At 41.9% G+C, this 15,073-nt stretch overlaps 1 protein-coding gene and 1 non-coding gene across 5 annotated transcripts; one reads left to right on the top strand and one right to left on the bottom strand.

The window, feature by feature from the left end:
* Positions 1-739: 739 nt before the first annotated feature.
* On the bottom strand, positions 740-10,309 carry LOC148803921 (uncharacterized). 4 transcript variants are annotated; one of them, XM_088894515.1, is made up of 3 exons: positions 9,733-10,309; positions 5,857-6,207; positions 740-5,667 (listed from the first exon to the last, which is right to left on the bottom strand). In XM_088894515.1, exon 3 carries the CDS (start codon positions 5,332-5,334, stop codon positions 4,138-4,140), a length of 1,197 nt encoding a protein of 398 aa, XP_088750641.1. In that variant the 5' UTR covers positions 5,335-5,667; positions 5,857-6,207; positions 9,733-10,309; the 3' UTR covers positions 740-4,137. The 4 variants fall into 4 exon arrangements, 3 of the variants coding, with proteins under 3 accessions (XP_088750641.1, XP_088750640.1, XP_088750639.1); XM_088894514.1 differs by having other exon boundaries at positions 740-6,193; XM_088894513.1 differs by having other exon boundaries at positions 740-6,207.
* On the top strand, positions 5,594-5,700 carry LOC148803922 (small nucleolar RNA R71). The gene has a single exon (XR_016081688.1). It is a non-coding gene; the product is annotated as a small nucleolar RNA R71 (small nucleolar RNA).
* Positions 10,310-15,073: the final 4,764 nt, after the last annotated feature.

The raw sequence follows: 15,073 nt of genomic DNA on the forward strand, positions 1-15,073 counted from the left end.
CTGAAGAAAAGAAAAGGATGAACTGAGTCCTTAAAGAATTGGAATTTTGAGAAAAAGATCTTTATTTTACTAACTAATATTCTAAAAAGATAAATGACAAAAAGATGCCTTAACTTGTTCATGAGCAAGCATAAAAGATTATTGGTTATCAAGATAAACAGTGGATGGAAGGGGTATAGTACCGCCCATTAAATATGGTTTCAGGCACTGACCATTTACTTTAAACGTGCCCTGAACCGGGTGGGTGAGTTCTATAGCCCCATGGGGAAAAACCTGTGAAATGGTACAGGGTCCAGACCACCTGGATCTCAGCTTACCTGGAAACAAGCAGAGATGGGAATTATATAACAATACATGTTGGCCTACATAAAAGTCCCGTCTTAGCAAGTTCTTATCATGCTAATTTTTGATTCTTTCTTTATAAACTTTGGCATTCTCATAGGCGGCAAATCTGAATTCATCCAATTCATTCAATTGCAACTGCCTTTTAGCCCCTATGGCCTGAATGTCAAAATTTAAGAATTTAAGAGCCCAATAGGCCTTGTGTTCTAATTCAACTAGTAAATGGCATGCTTTACCAATGACCAATCTATAGGGGGACATGCCAAAGGGTGTCTTAAATGCAGTTTTGTATGCCCATAATGCATCATCTAATTTGATGGACCAATCTTTTCTGGCAAATGCTATGGTCTTTTCTAGAATTCTTTTGAGTTCCCTGTTAGCCAACTCCACTTGGCCACTAGTTTGAGGGTGATAAGGGGTAGCTAATTTATGTGTAATTCCATATTTCTGCATTAACCTCTCAAATTGGCTATTGCAGAAGTGAGTTCCCCTATCACTAATTATAGCTTGCGGAGTGCCAAATCGGGAGAATAGCTTCTTTAGGAAGTGTACCACCCTTCTTGAGTCATTTGTAGGTAAAGCCATGGCTTCTACCCATTTGGATACATAGTCAACTGCAATGAGGATGTACTTATTCCCAAAAGAATTCGGGAAAGGCCCCTTGAAATCTATACCCCAAACATCAAAGATTTTACATATCAAAATATTGGAAAGGGGCATTTCATTCCGTCGGGAAATGTTTCCCGATCTTTGGCATTTGTCACATGTGGACACATACCTATGGGCATCTTTGAAAAGTGTGGGCCAATAAAAACCTGATTGCAAAACCTTGGCTGCAGTGTGACTAGCACCAAAATGACCTCCTGCTTCTTTATCATGGCAAAATTGGAGTACCGACTCCATCTCCTCCTCGGGGACACATCTCCTTATGATCTTATCTGCACACAATTTATACAACAAGGGTTCCTCCCACAAATAGTATTTTACATCAGAAAGGAATTTCTTTTTCTATTGATATGAAAGGTTAGGAGGAAGGACTTGTGCAGCTAGATAATTAGCAAAATCAGCATACCAAGGATATGAATATTCTTGTATTGAGTACAACTACTCATCCGGAAATTCTTCTCGAATGTTGTTGGTTATCTCCTCTTTTGAGCTTACCTTGTCCAACTGGGAGAGATGGTCAGCAGCCAGGTTTGCAGCACCCTTTATGTCTCTAATCTCAATGTCAAACTCTTGCAATAAAAGGATCCACCTTATCAATCTTGGTTTTGAGTTTTGCTTGGTAAGCAAGTGCCTTAATGCCGAGTGATCTGTGTAGACAACAACCTTGGATAATATCAGATATGAAAGAAACTTGTCAAGTGCAAATATTACTTCTAGCAGCTCATTTTCTGTGGTGGTGTAATTGAGTTGGGGTCCAGTCAAGGTTCTGCTAGCATAGTAAATTGGCTGAAAATGTTTGTTCATTCTTTTTCCTAAAATACCTCCTATAGCAGAATCACTTGCATCACACATTAATTCAAATGGGAGGGTCCAATCTGGTGCTACCATGATAGGTGCATGGATCAATTTGTCTTTCAAGATGTTGAAAGCATGAAGGCATTCAGTTGAAAATTCAAAGGTCACTTCTTTCTGAAGCAAGGTAGATAATGGCTTGGAAATTTTTGAGAAATCCTTAATAAACCTCCTATAGAATCCGACATGTCCTAAGAAACTTCTCAAAGAACAAACAAATGTTGGGGGTGGCAATTTTTCAATTGCCTCCGCTTTGGCCTTGTCGACTTCTATACCTCTTTGAGATATCTTGTGTCCAAGCACTATGCCTTCTTGCACCATAAAATGACATTTCTCCCAATTCAACACAAGATGTGATTCTTTGCATCTAGTAAGCACCTATTCCAGATTATTCAAACATGCATCAAACGAAGAGCCAAAAACTGAAAAATCATCAATAAAGATCTCAATAAATTTTTCAACCATATCAGAAAATATAGACATCATACATCGCTGAAAGGTTGCTAGGGCATTGCATAACCCAAAGGGCATCCTTCGGTATGCAAAGGTTCCATATGGGCAAGTAAAGTGGTCTTTTCTTGATCTTTTGGTGCAATTGGTATCTTGTTATAGCCTAAATATCCATCCAAGAAACAATAATACTCATGCCCGGCTAGCCTCTCCAACATTTGGTCCATAAATGGGAGAGGGAAATGGTCCTTCCGGGTGGCTTCATTTAATTTTCTATATTCAATACACACACGCCATTCGGTGACGGTTCTAGTAGGGATGAGTTCATTTTTCTCATTTGGAACAACAATCATACCCCCTTTCTTGGGCACAACTTTGATGAACCTACAATTTATCTATAATTTTTGAGGACTTTAGCATGGATTTTTATGCCGGTTTTATTAATTTTTTCCTTAATTTAGCTTAATGCTAAGAATAAGTTTCAGGGATAATTAATCCAAGAAAATGAAGGAAAAAGGCAAGAAAAGAAGGTTCAAAAAGATCAATTTCAGTCCAGCCCGGTTGTGGAAGCAAGAGAGAGCACTTCGGCCCAAGAAGAGCAAGTGGATTCCTTGAGAAAACCTAAGAAAAGAAAGCCTAGCTTAGAGTAGAATTCGGCCCAGCAAAGAAGGCCCATTCTCAGCCCAAAAGAGCAGTTCAAAGCATATCTATCATGTGCTAAGAGAGATCCTAAGTGCAACCCAAATAATAGCCCTTAGGAGGCTTTGAAGAGAACTCTAGAAAGTTCAAGAAAGGGGTGTAATACACCCCATTCTAGAGGCTTCAAGAAGGGGCAAGAGCCCCATTGAAAAACTATATAAGGAGGCCTCTAGGAGGGGGGAGAGGTGTTCAATTGCTTGAGAGGAAGGCTCTCCCACTCTTAGAGGTTCGGCCACCTTGAGAGAAGAGAAGAGAAGAAGGCTAGACGCAAGGAAGAAGAAGAAGAAGAAGGGCTGAAGGAAGTTCAAGTCAAGCAAGCAAGAAGAAGAAGGTGAGTTCAAAATTGGGGGTTTGTGATTCAGAGATCTTTTGTAATAAATCAATTGTAGTTTCATTCTCTCTTGATTTGAATTCAGTTTCTTTGTTATATTTTCTTTCTTCTTTCTCCTTCTTCCATTCTTCCTTGATGTATTTCAGCTTGTAAAATTTCAGTTCAGCAATCAAATTCTTTTTGATTCATTCGAATGGTTAGGAATTGTACTTGAAGTTTCTTGAATAGGGGTTAAATTGTAGATTAATTCAGCCAATTAACCTTCAAAACTCAGATCTGAATTCTCAGATCTGAGATTGCAAGATCTGAATTGCTTGAAAGAGAATTCAGATCTGCAAATTTCAGATTAGCCGAATGGATCTAAAGCTTGGAATTCCTAGAGTGCTTGAGAGAGACTCTAGGAATTCAGATCTACTATTCAAGAACTGAATTGAGTGCAAGGTTAGAGATAACTTGCACAGTTTAGTTGGTGATCAATTCAGATTTGAATTGATGCCTTAGAAGTGTTTGAAGAAATGCATGCATGGGGATTAGATTCTTGCTAGAGATAGAAGAACCGTCACTCATGCATAGGATGAACATGCGCTTGAGAGAGGCTATTCATGACCTTGGGGTTTCACCAAACCAAGGCTCAATCATGATTTATTCGAATGATCCAAATTAATAGATTGCTGAATTCTGAGATTGACATTTACTGCTTACTCTTCTAACCTGATTTGAAGGCAATTGGGCCAATATTTTAGATAGATTTTAGTTGATAATTTTTAGCTTTCATTAAAGTTTTGATTTATTGTTGATCAGATAAGAAGTGCCCAATTTAGTATTGGTAATTGTTTCCTAAATCCTCGTGGGAACGATATTTCACTCACTACTTTATTACTTGAATGGCTAGTGCACTTGCTAGGGCTTACCCAAGAACTATCAGAAATAGGATAAATGATCCCGACATCTAACAACTTAATTATTTCTGCCTTTACCACTTCTTTCATGTTGTGGTTCAGGCGCCTTTGGGGTTGAACGGAAGGCTTGCTGTCCTCTTTCATCAAATTTCTGTGAGTGCAGATTGATGGATTAATGCCTTTGATATCTTCTACCTTCCAAGCTATAGTATTTTTGTGTTCCCGCAGCACTCTTAATAATTTTTCTCTTTGTAAGGGATTCAGTGCTGCGGAAATTATCACGGGGAGATCTGATGGTTCCTCAAGGAAAGCATACTCTAAATGGGATGGTAATTGCTTCAGTTCAAGGGTGGGGGGTTCTTGGGGTGATGGCTTACCTGATGGTTCAGGCAATTTGCCTAAGTTCTCTAATTTAAGAAACCCCTTTCCCTTGAATTGAGGCTTATCATTCAGGTATGCTATCATGAGGTTTATTTCTTCATTTTCTCCTTCTTCAAGTTCTCCTTGCTGGAGGCAAAGTTCAAGAGGATCAGTTATTCTACTTACCTGGAAGCATTCATCAATTGTCAATTCAATGGCATCAATCATAAAACAAGAATCATCACTAGAGGGTGCATGTTTCATAGCATCAGACATTTTAAAAATTATCTCCTCATCTTGTATCCTAAGGCTGAGTTGTCCTTGTTGGACATCAATCATTGCTTTCGCGGTAGCTAGGAAAGGTCTCCCTAGGATAAGCGGGACCTCCACATCTTCTTGCATGTCTAACACAATGAAATCAATTGGAAAAATCCAAGTGGGGCAATTGGCACAATTAATCTCTTCCAAATTGGACTTTGGTTCAGGCTGATGATAAGTCTGGTGGAACGGCTTGGAAGTATGTTGATTTGGCCAGGACTGGTTTAAATGTCCCCTCCATCCTGGATGAAAAGTATGGTGACTCTGGTAACCCTGCTGTCTTGATGAATTGCTGACATAGTTAACTTGTTCAGTAGATGGCCTGAACTGATTGCCAACTTGGCAGTTACTATTGACGTGGCCTCCCCCACACAATTCACAATTAAGAGGCTGCACATGCATGGCAGCTATCTGCATTTCATCTATTTTCTTACTGAGTTATCCTATTTGTGCAGATAGTGACGTATAAATATCAACATTATGCAAGCCTTGCTGCTTCCTAGTTTGAGTTCTTTCAGAATGCCATTGATAGTTGTTGGCTGCCATTTCCTCAATAAGTGCATGGGCAACCTCAGGAGTTTTATTATTTATGGACCCTCTGGCTGCAGCATCTAATATGGTCTTATTTGAGTCGGTAAGACCATTATAGAAAGTCTGCACTTGCAGTCATATGGGAAGGCCATGATGAAGAACTCTCCTCAACAGCTCCTTGTATCGTTCCCATGACTCGTATAAAGATTTCCCCTCTTGCTGGAAAAAAGTAGTGATGTCATTCCTCATTCTAGCAGTTTTAGAAGGGGGAAAATATTTAGAGAGAAAACGGCTGGCCATTTCATCCCACGTAGCTATTGATCCTGTCGGTAATGAATTCAGCCATGCTTTGGCTTTATCCTTCAAAGAAAATGGGAATAACCTCAACCTAATGGCATCATCACTTACCCTATTGTGTTTGAAGGTGTCACAAATTTCTAAAAAGTTAGAAATGTGTGCTTTGAGATCTTCGTGGGCCAATCCACAGAATTGCATTGTGTTTTGAATCATTTGTATGATGGTAGGTTTGATCTCAAAGTTGTTAGCAGCAATATTGGGCCTGATAATGCTGGAGGCAGCTCTAGTGAGAGTGGGTTTGCCCTAGTCCATCATAGTCCTCTGCTCAGCCATTTCTTGAGCTTCTTGAGCTTCTTGAGCTTCTTGTTGGACTTGTCTGGCTGCTCTTAGTCAGACACGGAGAGTTCTTTCAATCTCCGGGTTGTAGAGGATTTCCTCCAGCTCGACTCTACTTGTCAGAAACTGTGAAAGTCAAGGCAATAAACACGCCAATATTCACAAAATAACTAACCTTATTACAACTGAAAATATATAGTGAATTATTGGAATATACAAACCTACATCCTAAAATAAATAAATGTAGCTAACTAAAAGCAGATCAACATCTTATTCAATATACAGAATTCAGTAGCAATTTACAAACAGGTCTGAATTCAGTAATCTCTGAGTAGAACAACAATTTATAAATTCCCTTTTCTTTATATTGCTGAAATCAGGGACAAGATTTAATTACACAGATCTGAACTGCTGAGAGCTGAAATCTCAGTAGCTACTGAGAACAGTAATATACAGTTCTGAAATCATATCTGAAATCTTAGCAGCTACTGAGGACAGCCAAATGCGGATCAGCAGTGATTGTGTTTAGGTCTGAGCTTCATATTAAAAGGCTATTCTATGCTACTGAAGGTCAATACACAGAATTGAAATCAGTGTACAAAGGATTGTGAGATAGCAATTCAGACATCAGTTCTACACAAAATTGAGATCAGTTCTGAAATCTCAGAAGCCACTGAGAACAGCAATAAATATAACAGCAGCTACTGATAACAGTACAGTTGTGCTTAGGTCTGATTTCCATATTGGAAGGCTACTAAATATTAGATCTGAGCCCACTGTTTTGATGAGCTATGCATCACCAAACACCAGCTAGAGTAGCCATACTAAAACTGAGCAATTCAGCAGGATAACCCACCGATATCAGTAATGAAACATGTTGTATACAGATCTGCACAAAACCGAAATCAATCAGTAGTAAAAAGATCTGAAATCAGACCTGTATTCACCATGGTGTGGCTGCTGGAATCTGATTTTTTTTTCTTTTCTTTTGAGATGAAATAGAACACAAAGCAGTAATGCAACTATACTACTGAACAAAATCTCTTTTTTTTTTTTTCGGTGTGCTCAGATTTGATTTTTGATTTCAGTACTGAAATCTACTGTGTACAGGTCTGAACTCCCCTCTTTTTATGAGCTATATAGACCCAAAAACTAGCTAAACTAGCAGCACTAAAACAATGATCAAAACCAAACAAATCAGCAACAGAAAAAAAAAATATAGTAGTAATATCAGTAATGAAGAATACTATATGCAGATTTGTACAGAACTGAAATCAGCTAACACTTAAAGAAATCAGCAATGAAATTTTTTTTTTTTTTTTTTTGATAAACAAAACCAGCAATCAACTAAACTACCTAAACAAAAACAGAAACCAAAGAAGAAGCAATTCAGCATTAGGAAAGAAGACCAGCTTCATCAGTAATGAAAGCTATTGCATTCAAATCTGACTTCTAAGATGCAGAATTAAAAATCAGCAATGTATGCAGAGCTAAAAATTTGATGTGAGTGTGTGCAGATCTGAAGAACTACATCTACCAGCTACACTAAATCAGCAATCAAATATGAAGTAGATCATCAATGGGAAAGAGAGCTAACTAGATCAACAATGGAGTTTCATGCTAATTGCTGTACTGTAGCAGCCCTGCTACAGATCTGAATGCTAGTGGAATGCACTACTGCTTTTTATTGAATATTTGAGGCATCACAATTATTCAATCCAAACACACATCCTCAGCAAATTTAGATTGGGTACAAGTGGGTAAAGCCAAGAATTCATAGTATGCTCTGTATCAGTTCAGTCCTCACATCATATCAACTGCATTTTAGATTTGAATTTCTCTCATTCTTTGCTATCCATTCACCCTTGAGGCAGGTTGGATGTATCATAGGGTGAATTGGGGTAGTGATGGCACCCAATTCACCTCAAACTTGCATTGGTTCAGGTCTGAGTTCAGAGGAATTCAGATCTGAACTGAGCAGATCTGTAACAGCAGAATTCAGATCTGAACTCAAGTCTGAGTTTGGATCTGAATTCTCAATTGCCTTACCTTCAGTCATTGCTACCAAATTGCCTTTGAGGAGTAGCAGAAGTGTCCTAGGGTAAATTGGGGTGGTTATGACACCCAATTCACCTCAAATTTGCATCAGTTCAGATCTGTGTTAAGAGGAACTCAGATCTGAACTGTTGCAGGTCTGCTGTAGTAGAATTCAGATCTGAACTCAGATCTGAGTGCTGATCTGAATTCTCAATTGCCCCTCTTGTTGTTCATATGATATATCTTTTTTTTTTCTCCTTTTCACTTTATATTTTTGTTTTCTTTTTGTAATGAAAAATAAATAAATAAAAGGCTGAAACACAAACTAACTAAGTCTTTTCGGCAGAGTGCTACAGGTCTGAGTTCTGCTGATCTGAGTGTCGAATGCAACTCAGATCTGCAACACTTATGTTGTTATGAATTTTTTTCTTTTTTAAGGTAACAACACCAAGATTGAAAGGAAATCAAATCTACCTTTATTAAAATGAAACTGAAACAAGGAAATGAGGTAATCTACTGAAGAAAGAAGAAACATAATTAAATTAGTACAGCTGTTGCATTCAAAGCTAAAATATAAAATGAAGCAATTAAAACCATCTATGAATGCAATGATGACTGAGACCAGATTAAGCATGCCCAATGTTTCCTAATATTGCTTCCCTAAATCCCCAGCAACGGCGCCAAAAACTTGATGTGGCTCATTGTGACACTAGCAAGTGCACTAGCCATTCAAATAGTAAAGTAGTGAATAGAGTATCGTTCCCACGAGGATTTAGGTAACAAGTATCAATACTAAATTGAGTACTTCTTATCTGATTAACAAATAAATCAAAACTTTAATCAAAGCTAAAAATCCTAAACTAAAATCTATCTAAATCATTGGCCCAATTGCCTTCAAATCAGGTTAGAAGAGTAAGCAGTAAATGTCAATCTCAGAATTCAGCAATCTATCAATTTGGATCATTCGAATAAATCATGAATGAGCCTTGGTTTGGTCAGACCCCAAGCTCATGAACAGCCTCTTTTGAGTGCATGTTCAATCTATGCATGAGTGATGATCCCCATATCTCTATCAATGATCTAATCCTCATGCATGCATTTCAACAAACACATACAAGGTATCAATTCAAAACTGAATTGATCACCAACTGAATTGTGCAAGTTATCTCTAATCTTGCATCCAATCCAGTTCTTGAATAGTAGATCTGAATTCCTAGAGTCTCTCTCAAGCACTCTAGGAATTCCAAGCTTTAGATCCATTCGGCCAATATGAAATTTGCAGATCTGAATTCTCTTTCAAGCAATTCAGATCTTGCAATCTCAGATCTGAGAATTCAGATCTGAGTTTTGAAGGTTAGTTGGCCGAATTAATCTACAATAACACCCTTATTCAAGAAGCTTCAAGTACAATTCATGACCATTCGAAGGAATAAAAAAGAATTAGATTGCTGAACTGAAATTTTACAAGCTGAAATACTTCAAGGAAGAATGGAAGAAGGAGAAAGAAGAAAGAAAATATAACAAAGAAACTAAATTCAAATCAAAAGAGAATGAAACTACAATTGATTTATTACAAAAGATCTCTGAATCACAAACCCCCAATTTTGAACTCACCTTCTCTTCTTGCTTGCTTGACTTGAACTTCCATCAGCCCTTCTTCTTCTTCCTTGCGTCTAGCCTTCTTCTCTTCTCTTCTCTCAAGGTGGCCGAACCTCTAAGAGTGGGAGAGCCTTCCTCTCAAGCAATTGAACACCTCTCCCCCCTCCTAGAGGCCTCCTTATATAGTTTTTCAAGGGGGCTCTTGCCCCTTCTTGAAGCCTCTAGAATGGGGTGTATTACACCCCTTTCTTGAACTTTCTAGAGCTCTCTTGAAAGTCTCCTAAGGGCTGCTATTTGGGCTGCACTTAGGCTCTCTCTTAGCACATGATAGCTATACTTTGAGCTGCTATTTTGGGCTGAGAATGGGCCTTCTTTGCTGGGTCGAATTCTACTCTTAGCTAGGCTTTCTTTTCTTGGGTTTTCTCAAGGAATCCACTTGCTCTTCTTGGGCCGAAGTGCTCTCTCTTGCTTCCACAACCGGGCTGGGCTGAATTTGGTCTTTTTGAACCTTCTTTTCTTGCCTTTTTCCTTCATTTTCTTGGATTAATTACCCCTGAAACTTATTCTTAGCATTAAGCTAAATTAAGGCAAAAGTTAATAAAACCGGTATAAAAATCCATGCTAAAGTCCTCAAAAATTATAGATAAATTGTAGGTTCATCAACAGGCAAAATGAGCAGCCGCAGAGGTAGCCACCCGAAGAGAAGCCAGTTCGGGGAACAATCGAAATGATCACCGGCAGATCGATCGTCGCGGGCTACACCTCAACCACAACAAGGACCTCGGCTCACGAGGTCGAAAGAGAAGAGCGGAATCCTCTGAAGCAACCAAGGGTAGAGGAACCGATTTTCTTCACCGAAGATGACGCGCGCGGAGTCCAGTACCCCCACGATGACGCGCTCATTGTACAGGTGTGAATCAATGATTTTGAGGTAAGGCGCGTCCTCATTGACTCCGGCAGTTCGGCGGATATACTCTTCAAGGTCGCGTTTGACAAACTCCAGCTTCGGGAAAGTGATCTCAAGCCTGCGAACACTCCCTTGGTGGGCTTCAGCGGAGAGGAAGTCAGGCCCCTGGGGAGAGTTACAGTACCTGTGGAGGTTGGCACATGGCCTAGTATTGTGAGATTCGACCACCCTTTTCTAGTGGTTACGACTCCCTCCCCGTACAATGTCATAATAGGTCAGCCAATCACCTACACTTTACACGCAGTGGTGTCCACCTATTACTTGGCTATGAAGTTCCCAATGGACTTCAGAGTAGAGGTAGCATGGGGCGACTAGCTCGAGTCTCACATATGCTACGTCGCCGCCCTGAAGGGAAAAGCCAAGGTGGCCGATGACCTTGAGTTGGAGCGACCTACGGAGCAGCATGAAGAGTGAGCTACGCCCATAGAAGAGACGGTTGCTGTACCTACTTCGACAAACGATCCAGCTCAGACTCTCCAGATTGGCGCTTCAATCAAGAAGCCTCTACAATCTCAGCTGGTAAACTTTCTACTTAAAAATTTAGACCCTGGAGTCACTATTCACAAACTGAACACCGATCCTGTAGTTAGGCCCGTTAGACAGAAGAAACGCAACCTAGCCCCAGAGTGTTGGAGAGCAGTCGATGAGGAGGTTGGGAAGCTCCTCACAGCCGATTTCATCAGGGAGGTCCATCACCCGAACTGGGTAGCCAACCCCGTTCTAGTAAAAAAGGCCAACGGTAAATGGTGCATGTGCATTGATTATACCGACCTGAATCGAGCTTGCCCGAAGGATTACTTCCCACTTCCCAAGATAGACCGTTTGGTGGATGCGACCTCAGGGCATGAGTTGCTGAGCTTCTTGGATGCTTACTCGGGCTACAATCAAATCAGAATGGACCCTGCCGATGAGGAAAATATGGCCTTCATAACCGAACTAAGCCTATACTGCTACAAGGTCATGCCTTTTGGGCTGAAAAACGTCGGGGCTACCTTTCAAAGACTTGTAAACCGATTGTTCAAGCCACTGATCGGCAAAAAAGTAGAGTGCTATGTAGACGACATGGTCGTCAAAACCCAGTTTTTGAATGATTTTATAAAAGATCTGCATTCTATTTTTGAAATTTTGCGCAAGTTCAACATGAAATTAAACCCGAACAAGTGCATTTTCAGTGTCACCTCGGGTAAATTCTTAGGTTACATCATCGACCAATGTGGCATTGAGGCCAATCCGGATAAAATTAAGGCCATCTTAGATATGAGACCACCCTGGTAATTGAAGGAGGTTTAGAGGTTGAACGGCCGCATAGCCGCTCTGAGCCGCTTCATGTCTAAATCGGCAAATCACTACATGCCTTTCTTCAAGGCAATTAAAAGAAGCAATGGCTTCGAATGGACCGAAGAGTGCCAACTCGCTTTTGACGAGATCAAAAGGTACCTCGCTAGCATCCTGATGTTAACCCGACCCGAGGAGGGAGATATTTTGGAGTTGTACCTCTCCGCAAGTGACAAGGTAGTCAGCTCGGTACTGATAAAAGAAGTAGATTGGGTCCACCAACCCATCTATTATGTTAACAAAGTGTTGCAGGAAGTAGAAACGAGGTATCCAGAGATCGAAAAGTTGGCGTACGCACTAGTTGTTGCAGCTCAGAAACTTCGACCATATTTCCATGCTCATACGATCATCATCCTCACCAATAAGCCTCTGAGGCAAGTCTTGCTCAAGCCCGAGGTCTCCGGTAGGTTGACAAAGTGGGCCATCGAACTCAGCGAGTACGACATCCAGTACAAGCCGTGAACTACTATCAAGGCCCAAGCCTTAGTTGACTTTGTCGTGGAATGCACTTTCAGCAGCGAAGTGCCCAGGTCGGAAGAGGCCGAGCATAGCGAGGAGGCTTCAACCAGTGTGGCCTCTCTCCTGGTCAGACCAAACCCGACCTGGGATGAGGAGCCCTGCATCCTCCATGTGGATGGCTCATCAAATCAGCAGGGTAACGGGGCTGGAATCGTTCTGTACGGGCCAAGCAGTGTGAAATTGGAGTATGCGCTACGCTTCGAGTTCACTGCGTCCAACAATGAAGCGGAGTACGAGGCATTGATAGTCGTGCTGGCCCTAGCGAATGAAAAGCTAAGCACATTGTTATCTACAATGACTCCCAGCTCATGGTCAACCAGGACACCGGCGAATATGAAGCTCGCGACACAACCATGGTCGCCTGCTTAGCCAAAGTCAGAGAGGCTCTACTCAACTTCCAGTCCTACTTCATCAAGCATATCCCGAGATCTGAGAACGCTGAGGCCGATGCCCTGTCCCGATTAGCCAGCACAAGCGATAACACCATGAGAACTGTGTACATAGAGAAACTGCCTCGGCCTAGCATTCTCGGGGAGGCAGAGGAGGTCGCTCCAATCGCACAAGCAGAACCGAGCTGGGTTGATCAACTCACGAGCTACCTGCTACATGGGACCCTCCCTATAGATCGTAATGTTGTCAGAAGGGTAGAGCATCAGGCAGTCAAATACGTCATGATAGACGGACCACTATACCGAAGATCATACATGCTCCCTTATCTGCACTGCTTACGACCTTCTAAAGCCGAGCTCGTGCTCCGTGACACTCATGAGGGCTTGTACGGCGGACACATGGGGGGCAGGGCTCTCACCCAGAAGGTGCTATGACAGGGATATTATTGGCCAACGATGAAGGAAAATGTGATTGAGTTCATCAGAAGGTGTGACAAGTGTTAGAAGCACGCCAACATCCACCACCAGCTCGCTGCCGACCTCAAGTACCTCACCAGCCCGTGGCCCTATGGACAGTGGGGGATCGATATACTTGGACCATTTTCACCAGCGACAAGACAGAGGAGGTTTTTAGTGGTAGCAGTTGATTATTTCACTAAGTGGGTGGAGGCCGAACCTCTCGCAACGATCATGGCGCGAAGTGTGCAGAATTTCTTTTGGAAGAATATAGTTTTCCGTTTCGGACTACCCGAGTGCTCATCTCTGATAACGGCAAACAATTCTAGGACATTAAGTTCTAAAACTGGTGCAAAGACAAGGCAATATTACCTGTAATTACCGAGCTAAGTGGACCATAAGTCACTCCTCGAGCCTAAGGGCCAAAGTGCCGAGCTAAACCTCGGCACCATATAAGACCCAGTCGCCTCCTCGGCATGGGCGAATTCTAGAAGAGGGTGGACCACAAGTCGCTCCTCGAGCCTAAGGGCCAAAGTGCCGAGCTAATAAAAGAACCTCGACACCATATAAGACCCAGTCACCTCCTCGGCATGGGCGAACTCCAGAAGAGGGTGGACCACAAGTCGCTCCTCAAGCCTAAGGGCCAAAATGCCAAGCTAATAAAAGAACCTTGGCACCATATAAGACCCAGTCACCTCTTTGGCATGGGTGAGCTCCAAAGAGTGGACTAGTCACTCCCTCAGCCAAAGTGCTAAAATACCGAGCTAACAAAGGACCTCGGCACCATCAAAGATCTAGTCACCTCTTTGGGATAGACGAAGTGCTAAGGCACACCCAACTCGGGTATGAATACCTATAATGTTTGTTACGACAGGTTAGGCGTATACCCTACAATATCGCTCACTTAGGCAAATTACTCCTAAGTATGGGGTGGCAGTTCGGGTAACAGCTAAGGAACCCCTACTTCAGTCATCTAGCTCGATAGTTCAACAGTTCAGAAAAAATCACCATGGCCAGAAGATCAATTGCACAACAATTAACAAAAAATGTATTTCATTATAAAGAGTTCGTTACAAAAGGGGGAAAGAAGAAAAAGAAGTTGAGCTCGCAGGCTCACAGTACAAAAGACTATTTGGGGCACTCATCGCTCTTGCTCGAAGCCTCGGTGGAGGAGCCAGCCATGTCATCGGCATTGGTCTCTGTAATGTCATCACCGTCGCTCTCCGCTTCTGAGTCCGAGTCTTCAGCATCTTCAAAGGCTACCTCCTTTGTGATTTGCGAGGTATTGATGGCACTCACATCTAGCTGCGGGAACTCGTGCTTGATCAGCCACCCACTGAGCTTGAAGCCTTTGCGGTAGCCCTCTTCCCCAGCCTCGACCAGCTCTCCCTCAAACTCCTCCGAGCTCTTTTAATCCTGGACAGCCTTGACCTTGGCCTCCTCCATGGATTGGAGAAAGATTTCAGTTTGCTCCATGACATCCACCTCGAGGTTCTCCACCTTACGCTCCAGATCCACCTTCTCTGACATCAGTGACTCGATAAGCTCTTTTTTAGCTCGCACACTGTTCTCCAGATGATGGATCTTGCCGCGAGCTGAATTCAGTTCAGTATGAACCTCACGAGACAAACTCTCAGCAGCTAGAGCCTACTTTAAGTGCTGCTCAGAGTCGTAGGTGAAGGCGTGCACG

The sequence above is a fragment of the Nelumbo nucifera genome, chromosome 1 (genome assembly GCF_055504915.1).
Source record: "Nelumbo nucifera cultivar China Antique chromosome 1, China Antique-T2T, whole genome shotgun sequence".
Lineage (NCBI taxonomy): Eukaryota > Viridiplantae > Streptophyta > Magnoliopsida > Proteales > Nelumbonaceae > Nelumbo > Nelumbo nucifera.